Source organism: Bradysia coprophila, unplaced genomic scaffold (assembly GCF_014529535.1).
Source record: "Bradysia coprophila strain Holo2 unplaced genomic scaffold, BU_Bcop_v1 contig_350, whole genome shotgun sequence".
Lineage (NCBI taxonomy): Eukaryota > Metazoa > Arthropoda > Insecta > Diptera > Sciaridae > Bradysia > Bradysia coprophila.
The window spans coordinates 1,612,219-1,624,473 of record NW_023503608.1 but is presented as its reverse complement, the minus strand read 5'-3'; the positions used below and the strand labels follow the sequence as shown (position 1 = coordinate 1,624,473).

At 36.0% G+C, this 12,255-nt stretch overlaps 1 protein-coding gene across 6 annotated transcripts in view; it reads left to right on the top strand.

Moving 5' to 3' along the window:
* Nucleotides 1-12,255, top strand: part of LOC119079999 (carnitine O-palmitoyltransferase 1, liver isoform) — an 18,124-nt gene extending 5,869 nt beyond the window's left edge. Inside the window, exons 1-16 of one of the 6 annotated variants that reach the window (XM_037188168.1) lie at nucleotides 2,572-2,641; nucleotides 4,584-4,771; nucleotides 4,847-4,983; nucleotides 5,048-5,324; nucleotides 5,392-5,715; nucleotides 5,787-5,986; nucleotides 6,076-6,200; nucleotides 6,265-6,455; nucleotides 6,520-6,545; nucleotides 6,801-6,866; nucleotides 9,459-9,521; nucleotides 9,784-10,035; nucleotides 10,095-10,230; nucleotides 10,296-10,520; nucleotides 10,588-10,725; nucleotides 11,618-12,119. In XM_037188168.1, coding sequence (XP_037044063.1) covers nucleotides 4,631-4,771; nucleotides 4,847-4,983; nucleotides 5,048-5,324; nucleotides 5,392-5,715; nucleotides 5,787-5,986; nucleotides 6,076-6,200; nucleotides 6,265-6,455; nucleotides 6,520-6,545; nucleotides 6,801-6,866; nucleotides 9,459-9,521; nucleotides 9,784-10,035; nucleotides 10,095-10,230; nucleotides 10,296-10,520; nucleotides 10,588-10,725; nucleotides 11,618-11,719 — 2,403 coding nt within the window. In that variant the 5' untranslated portion in view covers nucleotides 2,572-2,641; nucleotides 4,584-4,630 and the 3' untranslated portion in view covers nucleotides 11,720-12,119. Of the gene's footprint in view, nucleotides 1-2,395; nucleotides 2,642-2,705; nucleotides 2,809-4,583; nucleotides 4,772-4,846; nucleotides 4,984-5,047; nucleotides 5,325-5,391; nucleotides 5,716-5,786; nucleotides 5,987-6,075; nucleotides 6,201-6,264; nucleotides 6,456-6,519; nucleotides 6,546-6,800; nucleotides 6,867-9,458; nucleotides 9,522-9,783; nucleotides 10,036-10,094; nucleotides 10,231-10,295; nucleotides 10,521-10,587; nucleotides 10,726-11,617 lie in introns of those variants that run through there. The other 5 variants (XM_037188167.1, XM_037188166.1, XM_037188170.1 and 2 more) reach the window with 5 other exon arrangements.

The following is a 12,255-nucleotide window of genomic DNA, read 5'->3' as shown; positions in this document are numbered from 1 at the left end:
TGAAACGACGACGGACAGCAACATTAGAGAGATTGTGATATTTACTGTTTCCTACAAAGTGTTATCCACTCATAAGTTATAAGTGTTTGATCAACTTAGCAGTACAAACAGCAATCTCTCTATTATTTTGTGATTTCTACGAAACTTTCGCATCATGATGATGTTTACAATTTGATAAAGACTGAAAATATCAACACATATTTATATGTGGCCAAGATTGTACCATACATACAACACATACATCCAAAATTGATTCAACTTACGGCAATTATAGTATTTGCAATTGAAATTTGCAGTCACTTAACTTGGCAATTAACCTTAAACTGTGATAACTGTAAATTAATACAAATTCTATAATTATCATGCATTCAGTAAGTATATAAATATAATATTCGTTCAATAATAAGTCGAAATATTTGCCACACTCTAAAACCTCAATCCATCATCATAAAGGGTCGATTCAGTCATCAAATGAACGTGACAATGATTACAGATAATAAATTGATAAAATTCAGACAAACTGCGCGCCAGTTGAAACAAACATAATCTTTTAATCGTACGTAATCTTTGCTCTGCGAAAAAAAGTCGAATATAATGAAAATAGCCTCAGGTAAACGAAAAAAAAAAATATTCAAAACACTGACTGTTTTTAATCTCGTTCCCGTTCAAAGTCCAAAAGTATCGTCGATTGAAAAAAAAACGGTATGCGCCTTCTCGTCGTATAGATATATTAATCACAATCATATGTCTCGTGTTTTCATTAGATTGTTGCAATAGTATACGTGCTTGTGAGAGATAAAGTGTAAACAATTTTTTTCGTGTGAAGAATCATTGGTCTATTAGCGCGAGAATCAAACAAATAACTTGCCCATTGACATTGATTGATAAAGCACTGGATGATAGATTCATTCAAAATCAATCGATTAATCGATTCCTGTTTGACTATATAGCGCCAGAGCACAGATAAGTCATAGATCTTGTTGCAAGGGAAAAGAAAAGTTTCTTTTTTCCTCTCTCAAAATAACATTTCCAACACCGAACACGTACTGAGACTTGAGATAGGTTGGTGACCTAAATTCGAAATATATATTTCGTTTTCATGCTCATACTTAACCGCCTCAACACTACTGTAACATATATTTAATGGTTGGCTAACGAAACGTTTTGTTTGTTATATCTGTTTTCGTGGACTTTGTACTCTTTTCAATATACAGAAAAAAAAGTGTTAGCTCACACTCATATCAACCAGTTTTATTGCTAAAATGGACAAAAATTCAGTAGACTCATAATATTATACGCACACTAGCACCACGGCGCTGTGTCGAATTGATAGTAAACATTATGTTTAACTAAAGTGTTTCGATAAGAAACATTTAATTGAACTTGCAAATGATGTTCAGCTATGATGGTTTCAGTAAATTCAAGGTGGAAATAATTTAATTGTAATGTTCAACACCCAGGAAGCTGTGTTCATGAGTGTTAAATGAATTTATGTTTGGCAAATACCATAAATGTACAGTAAAGCAATTCGATAAAGCCCGTTCGATAAATACCGGTCGTAGCGGGCTGTTATTTGGTATGTAAAGCTCGTACAAAACCTAATACACTTGTTACAAAATTGGCAGCTATGTGCTGTGAAAATGCATATGCAAAATGCTGTGAAAATGAATATTGTGTCTTTTGACATAAATCGATCGGAACTGCAGAGAGTGCCCTCACATACCGTCACATATGGCATTAAGAAAAACCGCCACAATTGAAAAGCTCTGTGCCGGCGTATTTTTTAGAAAATTTTTTGTACATACAGTTGAAGCCAGTGAAATTTAGACATGACTTTCATGCAGCTGTTTTCTATTCGTACAAACAAAGCTGCTCAAGCTCATACATCTTTATACGGATGAAAACGGGACACGCACGCTTGTGGTAGTGGTCATGCCTGAATTTCACTGTACCTTTATTTCTTGTAAATTGTCACAACGTACCCATAACTGGAACTTTACTACTGCTTTACTCCTGACTATATGACAATTGAAAATACTTTCACATGCTACATGTGTCGAAAACCGCACTTTTCATGTTTCAAGTACGTCTTTCAACGCCCTCAACATGTAAAATCCATTACATAACTCGGGATAAAAATTCAAAAGTCTCGTCTTCGTGTGGTTATTGACCTCGACTACGATCGGATCAACAAAATTCACAAGAAAACTCTACTTTTCATCTTTTTATCCCTAGTCATGTAAAATACTCTTTCTCAAGCTCTATATCTCGCTGTATTACCACATACAACTGCGGTAGACCTTCACAATTGCTTGCACGAACTTACAGTCACATTTTATGTTGGTGTAGGTAATGGATTGAATGGTTTGTACAGACGAAACCAAAGCGTTCAGTTATGTCTTAAACGCCGTCGTGATTTTACGTGCATTCGTGATTATTAAGACATTTTGTTATTGTTTACATTTATTACACCTATAGCGAGCACATTATTTATTAATTTCCCATGTGACGTTTCATTTTTATGTCGCAACACGTTGAATTTTATTAAATAAGAAAAAACGTCCATTGCATTAAGTATACAAACAGACTTTGCAGCTTGTGATTAGAGTGCAGAGTGCGCACTTTTGTTACATAACAACGAGTATGTGAATTGCCTTTTTTTCTTGTTTGTTTATTTACGTTGTTTGAGATTGAAACGAGATTGATATTTTAGCCGTCTTATTAATCGGTTATGCAAACATTTTTATTAATTTGAATGAAAATTACTCGCTCGTAATCGTTGTTGGAACAAGTAATCTATTAGTTTATGTAAGTGTCGCTATATTGTATATGTGGACTCTATTGTCCCGGGTTAAGTGTTAACGATTTTGGTCATTTAAATTGAATCAAATTCGTTTGTTGTACAATGATTGGTTATTGATAGGAATTTTTGTTTACTAATAAATGGCAAAAGAGTCACTATTATTGATTGATCTTGTTAGAGTAGATATTATGTTCGAATTTTTCGTTCCAAATCATGTTTTCACACAAATGCAACGTCCTGGGCGAATATTGCTTGAACTTAAATTTTGTAGATAATTGCAGGTGTTTAGGTTAAACGATCGTTTTCGAAATTAGATTTAATTAACAATGAATATACTTCGAAGACAAACTATTTACAAACATTCTGTGCATTTCATTAACATATTTTCGTATTATTTACAAGTGAATGTATCGACAGCTCATTGTCTCCAAATTCATGCAACTCAATTTGTAAATATTTGTTAACGATTGATTAGTTTTGTCAATAGAAATGAAATCACTGGCGTTTGCAGGTCAACGAAATTAGATGAAAATAGGACAGAAATATTAGCATGCCGACAGCAGTTACGTACTTCAGGGCATATTGTTGCAAAGTTGATTCTAAGCGATTTTTCCAGAAACATACCCTGATGTACTTAAAACGAAGGTCAAAGGCATAATTTTACAAGGAAGCTTTTCTCGACACCTACAAAATACCCCTACCACCGTCCTTTCACCAGTTAATCCTTCTGTTTGTTTAATTAAGTCTGTCAGTTGTAGTCTTTAGTTTTTAAGTTAAGTCAAGTCAAGTATTAGTAATAGCTTTTGTCAAGTTTTTCTTTCGCCTTCTCACTCGTCCGTCGCCATGTAAATAAATAACTAACGCTAAATTAAGTTGGAAAGCCGTCCTCAGGCTAAACACTTTCTGCAAGTGAAATATTATTAATATATTCGTAATTTGTGTTTTTTTGAATAATAAAGCTCGTTAAGTAACCTACGAAATCATCGAGGAAATCATTTCTTATTGAGCTATGACTCAAGTTCGATATCTAACTATATTAGGAATTCAATAGAATACAAGCTGTGGCTAGCAGAGTTATTTTTCGAGAAAATGTTTTGTCGAGACTTTTTTAGTTTCTTGGAAAATATTTTTCGAGAAATTCGAGTAAATTTTCAAGACATCTCGCGAAAACCAAGAATTCAAGAAAATATTTTTTCAAAAATGCCTCAAAAATGGCTTTAAGCGTAGCTTCAAAGTGCAATTGTACTTTTCGCATCAGTCATTTAAGTTTCCACTAAATCAAATAATCTCAATAATACACTTCGAGCTACCATTTTCGATAAACAACTGATACAGGTACGTATACGGTACATTACGTAACGCCAATGAGTGTTAAGTATCAAAGGTTGTACCGATTACGATTGGTGTTTGTTTGACTTTTCCGCATTTATGAAATACCGTCTAGCGCTGATAACATAGAACCACTCTCACAATGACATTGATAACCGTTTTCGGTTACGTTGGGTTAAGCCTTCAGTTTGTGTTCAGATAGATACGCAATTTCTGCTGTACTAATTGCTGTTATCTACAAGGTGATAGGGTTGCTATCTCAGATGTAACTTCGTGTTTTTCAGCCAGCTATAATCTTGGGTTTATTCCATTTAGATTTACGCGGTGATATTAAAACGCGGAAATATTTTGTGGGCTTGATACAAGACAATCCCATATATGCGATATTCACTAGAATGATACCTGCAGTCACCTACCTCTTTAACGACAATTTCCTTTTTCTACTTTCCAGAAATCTGAGCACAATTTCTTGCCGCAAGAATTTGAACCACCGATAGGATGGCTGAAGCCCATTCGGCCGTAGCATTTTCATTTTCAATCACACATGATGGATATAACATAAATTACAATCGTGAAGTGCTGAACTTGGTGTGGGATTCAGGCGTAAGGTCATGGAAAAAACGAATTGCCAGATTTCGCGTAAGACATAAGACAACAAAACCGAACATTTGTGAGGTAGATGACGGTCGAATGATTAATATTCTCAATTTCTAGAATGGAATTCGAAACGGAGTTTTTCCGGCACACATTCAGAGTTTGTACATACTGATATCGATCGCACTGGGACTTCATGTGGCTGGGAAACAGGCTCCCTTCAACCTGACGAATTTGATTTTGCCGCTATTACCTGCGTAAGGAAGCGTTGAACTGAATTGAATGGATGAATGTTAATCATTTTCTCTCTCCATCTAACAGCCAAACAGCTCTATACCAATTCATTGCATGTAGCTTAACAGGATTAGTATTCTGGCTGTGCATATGTTACACAATGCGATACACGCTGAAATTTCTATTGATGTACAAAGGATGGATGTACGAGTCCAGAGGTAAGGGTTCAAGAATATCGACGGCAACGAAACTTTGGGCTGCAGTCACTAAAGTTTTATCCAGTTGGAATACACCAGGATTGTACAGTTTTCAAGGATCATTGCCACGTCTGCCACTACCCAGTGTGCATGAAACGACACAGCGGGTAAATACAGAAAAAATTCACTTAAAAGTCACAGAAATGCAAGCGAACAATATTCTTTTGTCATCAGTATTTACGATCAGTACGTCCGCTGCTGGACGACAAAGAATATGCCCATATGGAAGACTTAGCCAGGGAATTTGAATCGACCATTGGCAGCAAATTACAAAGATATTTGACGTTGAAAAGTTGGTGGTCCACAAACTATGTGTCGGATTGGTGGGAGGAGTACGTTTATTTGAGAGGACGCGGACCTCTAATGATCAACAGCAATTTCTACGGAATTGACGCTATTTACATGGAAACGTCGAAAGTACAGGCTGCTCGGGCAGCGCATATCACATCGCTTTTATTGATCTTTAGACGTACTGTTGAACGGCAAGAATTGCAACCGGTAAGGAACAATGAAATGAGTTGCTTCATCGACCGTTTTTTTGTTAAACTGAATTTCTGTTTCGTTTCAAGATCATGGTCCAAGGACTTGTCCCACTATGTTCCTGGCAATATGAGCGAACCTTTAATACGGTTCGTGTTCCCGGTGAACAGACCGATAAAATTGTACATTACAAGGATTCAAATCATATCGTCGTATTACACAAAGGCTGTTACTACAAGGTCATTATTTATTACAAAAACCGATTACTAAAGCCTTGCGAGATTCAAATGTAAGTAAATCCGGTCGTGTATGGTGGCAGGCAGCCTCAGGTTGAAAAGTTCGAAGTCATAATTGCGGATCCATTTCTGTACATTTCAGCCAAATGGAATATATTTTAAATAACAAATCAGCAGTTCCTAGTCCCGGTGAAGAGCATTTGGCAGCACTGACAGCATGGGAACGACAAAAGTGGGCCCATATCAGGGACACAGTTTTCCGGCAAGGTATACAATCGCAGTCTTCAGTCAGAAAGACATTTTTACTAAATCGGAATCTCACAATATTCAGGATTGAATCGAGTCTCGTTGCACATAATTGAAAGTGCTGCGTTTGTGCTATCGTTAGACGACGAACCATTCGAATTTGACTTAAATAAACCAGAGAAATTGGACAAATTTGGTTCGGTTTTACTTCATGGTAAAGGCTGTGATCGATGGTTCGACAAAAGTTTTACCGTCTGTGTCGGTTCGAACGGAAGGGTAAGTGGTTTACGTTTAGTTAATTTTGATCATCGTCCACTGATCGTCTCTTTATTCATTCCAGATTGGCTTCAATGCTGAACACACTTGGTATGATCTTTAAAAATTAATTTTTTCCTTTCTTTAAAATGTGTGAATGAACTTGGGGTGTGTGTGGAACGAATCTTTTGTTTATGGTTTTTCCTTTATCATAAAAATGTTTTCCATTCCATTGCGACACAGTTTCGGCGGCAAATGTTTCAAAATTGACGTTTGAGACACAAAATTTTTGCACTGCAGAAGTTTGTTTTAAAAAAAAGATTTTTTTTGAGAAAATCGCAACTTAAATTTGATTGATTTTTGAAGGGGCGACGCAGCAATTATGGCACATATCTGGGAAAATAACATCATGGAAGAGGCAGCCGTTAATGGGTAAATTGTGGATTCAAACTACATTGCGGCTAAAGAGTTTTCTTTTGTGTTTTGTATTTTTAGTTTAATTTGGTTTGTTGTAGCAATTGGTTGAGCGTTTTGTATTAATCCTTTAGAAACGGCAAATGCACCGCCAACAAATCTGTATTCAAATATTTGATCCACTCCGAACTCATGGCTTAGTTTTTCGTCGTCCATTCAGATGGCTAGCCGTTTCTAAAAGGTTAATATTATTCGTCGGTAGAAAGTATTGCGTTTGTTAGCGAAATCAATCCGTCCAGGATTGTGTTTCGGACAAAAATTTATAAAGAAGATGTCACACGTCTCGTCCATTGATCACGAAATTACCAGCTTTTTATGACACGAGTTCAATTCAGCATTTTCTTCTCAGACAATGTCTCTAGTGGTATCATGAATTTCAAAATCGTTAAGCACTTCAGGAAAAAAATAATTTTCTTTTGAACTGCAAAGCTCATGAATATCATTCAAAAACTTCTGTTAATTGTCCTCATTGACAAAAGAAGCTTGTCAGATTTTCATTTTCGTTTCAGCCAAAGAAAGACTTCCCCTTAACAGATCCTTTATTGTAAACTTGTCTGTTGAGGTGGTGTAAGTTTGTGTTGTTGTAGTGATCGGAGTGAAGTGGTAGATCGTATTGTAACGGTTTTGTTGGTACGTAGAAAGCAATCACGTGAATCCCATCGCCATATACATAGATCACTGTCTCTAGGAAATCATATGGATTCGTGCAATTCTGAACCCCGGGTTGATATACGAAAGGCTTCCATACAAAAAGTTAACTACAATCGCTAAACCGAACTGGTGTGCATACGTTATTTTGCACCAGCTGGTCACATACAATTCCAAATGGGACCAGCTGGTGCAAAATAACGTATGGACACCAGATCGGTTTAGCGATTGTATGTCACGATCTTTCGCGCGATTCGATTATTTAGTGAACTTTAAAAAGTGTCCGCATTTATTATCGTCCAAGAATATGTGTACTGACAGCCTTGACAAGCCTTGGATTCTTCGTCTATAATTCCTCATACATCCCACTTACAATTCTTTCTGATGAAAAATGTTCCGGTTCCCCAATTATTATTGACATTTTTGATTAATTGAATATGAAGGGAAAACTAGTTTGATTTCCATGATAGTGAACGCATCTTTCTGCAATTTTTTTTAAAATACTGATCATGATAGGTACCTAAGGTGTCGTGGTTCAGACAGAACAACAAGAAGCTAAAAGTTTTACTAAAATACCTCAACTGTTTTGGTTGTGATTTAGAGTGCTCGCAACCTGGTTTCACCCAGTTTTACTTGTAAAAAATTGAATAGTTTGTGCTGCATATTCAATTTTTGTATATTCGGCTTAAGTGTGAACCGTTTAAATTCAAATTGTTTGACACGTTAAAGCTGAAAACAAACAAGCATTTTTGCATTCCTGAGATAGGCAGTTATGCTGCTATCTTTATTGTAAACCGATTTGTAGTAAAGGTAATGGAAAACGTAAGCATAATCGTCGATCTCAACATTGCAAAATTGCTCGTGTGTCCTCGGCTCAATGATTTGGATTTGCGATTTTTATTGAATCATAACATACATCGGATAATGATGATGTCACCCATTCTATTGTCGATACGAATGGGGGGGAGGTTAAAAGATCACTGAATGAAAGCGTATTTAGATATCAACTACAACTAGTGCATATTGTGAGCAAGGTATGCCTCTATTTCATATCAATCAATATTTAATTAATATTTGAGGGGGCAGCTCCTAGAACTTTTTAAATCTTTCCCGGATTTAAGGTACTCTTATAGGAAAAATGTATTTTCAACGAATTCTAGTGAGATTTATAGAAATATTCCGGACCATTTTTTCTGCTGAAATATTTCAAAAAAAATATCCAAAAATCCCCCAAAAATAGACCCTGGAGATATTTGTCAAATATCATGAGCAACATCACTAAAGGGCGTATCTCCGATATCTCAGTAACTACTGAACCGATTTTAAAAAACGTTTTTTCCCCGAAAGGTAGTAAAAAGTAATGAATTTTGAGCCCGACATTAATTTTAGTTTTTCAGTTTCTCGACAATGCCTTCCAAACCGTGTCGATTAATTTTTTGTTGCTCTCAAAATTCATTACTTTCCACTTCCAATCAGGGAAAAAACAGTTTATCAAAATCGGTTCAGTAGTTACTGAGATATTGGAGATACGCCCTTTAGTAAAGTTGTCCTCGATGTGTTGGCGACTTTTCACAATTCATATTTCAGGCGATACTCTTCCGATTTCATGCTACACATTCAACCAAAAAAAAATGTTCTCACGACCCATGAGATTGTCTGTTTTGTTCAGGAAAAAAAAACATAGAAAGTGAAACTTCCAACGATAGTCATCCCAATTTTTAGTTTCCCGTTTCATTATTACAGTCATAATCACCAAAAATCATTTTAAGCCCATTGATAATTTTGTACATTTTTGGGTGATTGGTTTATGTGTGTAAATTTGTATTTCTATTTCCCATTTCAGCCATTTCCGCACAAAATTCCATTTTTTTTATAATTTCCTTTTTTTCGAAATTCAAAAAGGGCTGATGCTCCTGTTGTTGGCCACATGTGGGAGCACACATTTGGTACTGAAGTTGATGAAGGGTAATGGTTACGGTTATACATTGTGTTAGATTTAATGTACAAAACAAAAAATAAACTTTTCATCATTTTCCGTTGAGTCTTTTGATTTTGTATCTAACAACAGCCTTGTAATTAACCGTTTTTTGTCGTAGAAATTAGAATTATTTGTGACTAATTATGTTTTCCTTAACCACATGTAGTATAGCTTTGACCGTAGAATTGGCATGATTTATCAGTCCGTCAAAATCACATGCTCAAATAACAATTTCACTTTCAAACTTAGATACGACGAAACAGGCAACACTAAAGGCGTCAAGGAATTCGATCCACCAATGCCGTTACGACTGTCTTGGAATTTAGATGAAACTGTTGCCATTCCGGCCATTGAGGAAGCCTACGAATCTGCCCAGAAGTTGATTCAAGACATTGATCTACGTATTTTAGTCCACAATCAGTACGGTAAAGGTTTCATGAAGACGTGTGGCATTTCGCCCGATGCATACATACAAATGGCATTGCAATTGGCTTATTACAGGTGGGATTTTTGTGTTAAATTGCCTCAGCCAGACATCTAAAATGTCGAATTGCTTTCAGAGATGCTGGAAAATTCTCACTAACGTACGAGGCATCGATGACTCGACTCTTCCGTGAAGGCCGAACGGAGACAGTTCGTCCGTGTACAATAGAGTCATCGGCTTGGGTACAGGCAATGGTTTCTAACAAAGAAACGGTATGACAGATCACACTAACGAAAGAGCGAATTCACTAATTTCCCAAATACATTTTCTGTTACAGCCTGAAAGTCTGGTGGCACTACTACGAAAGGCATGCCAGAGACATCAGTTAGGTTATCAAGATGCCATGTGTGGTAAAGGCATCGATCGTCATCTGTTCTGCTTATTTGTTGTTTCGAAATATTTAGAATTGAAGTCGCCCTTCCTCGAAAATGCTGTACTTAATGCAAAATGGCAGCTATCTACTAGTCAGACACCACACGGTCAAACCAGCAAAATGGATTTGGTGAGTTCGATGAGTGTTTTCTTCAGGTAAACGTTTCGAAAACTTTAAAATTTTGATGAAATTACAGAAAAAACACCCGAATTGCATCTCGGCTGGCGGTGGTTTTGGACCAGTAGCTGATGATGGCTACGGTGTATCATATATCATTGCAGGGGAAGACATACTATTTTTCCACATATCATCTAAGAAAGGGTGCACGAAGACGGTAAGATTCCTTTGTTTGTGTCTGTATTTTCAGTCCTCTACGGGGAACGATTCTGTTTCGCCGTTAGTTACTGTAACATAGAGGATTCGGGTCCCGTGGAAATAGAAAGTCTGGTTGTATGGCTAGGAATACCAAATACGAATTGTCGGAATTCCTTGTGCGCGACATATCTAAGTCAAGGAGTTGTGTGTGTAACTAAATGAACTAGATCCTTGTATGTTGTTGCTATGTCCATCGGGAAAAAGAGCATTTTCAGGATAAGTGAGTAAAAGTGCGTTTGTTCCAACGAAAATTGGAGTTTTACGATGTGTGACGTTCCAAGAGTCTAAGTGAAATGAGAGTCGTGGAATTGCGAGAATATCTCATTTTGGGATCTAGACGAAGTGAACACGAATAGTATCCTGAGATCCGTAGATCTTCAGCGGAGAAGGGTTAGATAATTACCGCCATCTAGTGTCGAAAATGCTATTGATATGCGAGTTAGTTTTTGTCACAAATTTAGGGGATGCTCAACCATGTCTCTTCGAAAAATTTAGATTTCGGCTAAAATATCGTTTGAAGTTTTGTGAATTCTAGTAAATCCGTTCCGTTACACGTAGTTTATAATATTGATCTCAGAGGTTTTAGTGGATCGATACTGGGGACGTCAGCGAAACTTAGACATGAATTTTCTTCAGTTACCTTTCAGTTGGTCCACTCATATAAACAAAAGTGTTTATTCTGGTGAAATAGTTGCACGCACTCGCGTGGTAGTGGTGGAACCTTCTGAACAGTTTTTGTTTGTATGCGTGGACCAGCTGAAAAACAGTTGAACCAAATTGATGTCAAAATTTCACCGACGTTCCATGTAGTTTTTATTAATTTCCATTGAAACATTAATTTTCTGTTACAGAGTTCCCACCGATTCGCTGATGAGATAGTGCGGTCATTGGCAGATATCCGAACGTTATTCGAAAAGTACAACAGTTCAAAGAAGTCAAATGGCACGTCGTAAGAATTATATTCGTTAGATCGATAATTTTTCTAGTTAATTTTGTATCATTTTAAAAAAGAAAAATTCTAAAAAAATATTTTCTTTTCGACCAATCACTATATGAAAACTGAAACTTATGAAAAATGCATCCACTTTGTGACGAGAGTTTTGAGAAAAATTTTTTCTTTTGTGTGTCGTTTTCGATTGAAAATGAAATGTTTAAACGAACGTCAACCTACCGCATCAATCACACGTGTAATAAAATTTAAAAAAAATTGAAATGGAGAAGTATTTTTAGTTTAAAAATTGAATCGTTGTTTTTAGTGTAAATTAGAATTGATAAAATGAAAAGAAAAAGCGAAAAGAAAATCTGAACTATGCAAAATGATAACAACAGCAAGAAAGAAATTTTTGTTTAGTTTAAAAATCTAAATTACGAACCATAAAACTTACATTTATAAGTTAACATCAACCGAACGTTAAATAAATTTGGGGTGACTTGGAATTTTTTAAGACTAAAAATGTTAAACGAAAATAAATTTTCATTTTAAGTTTAA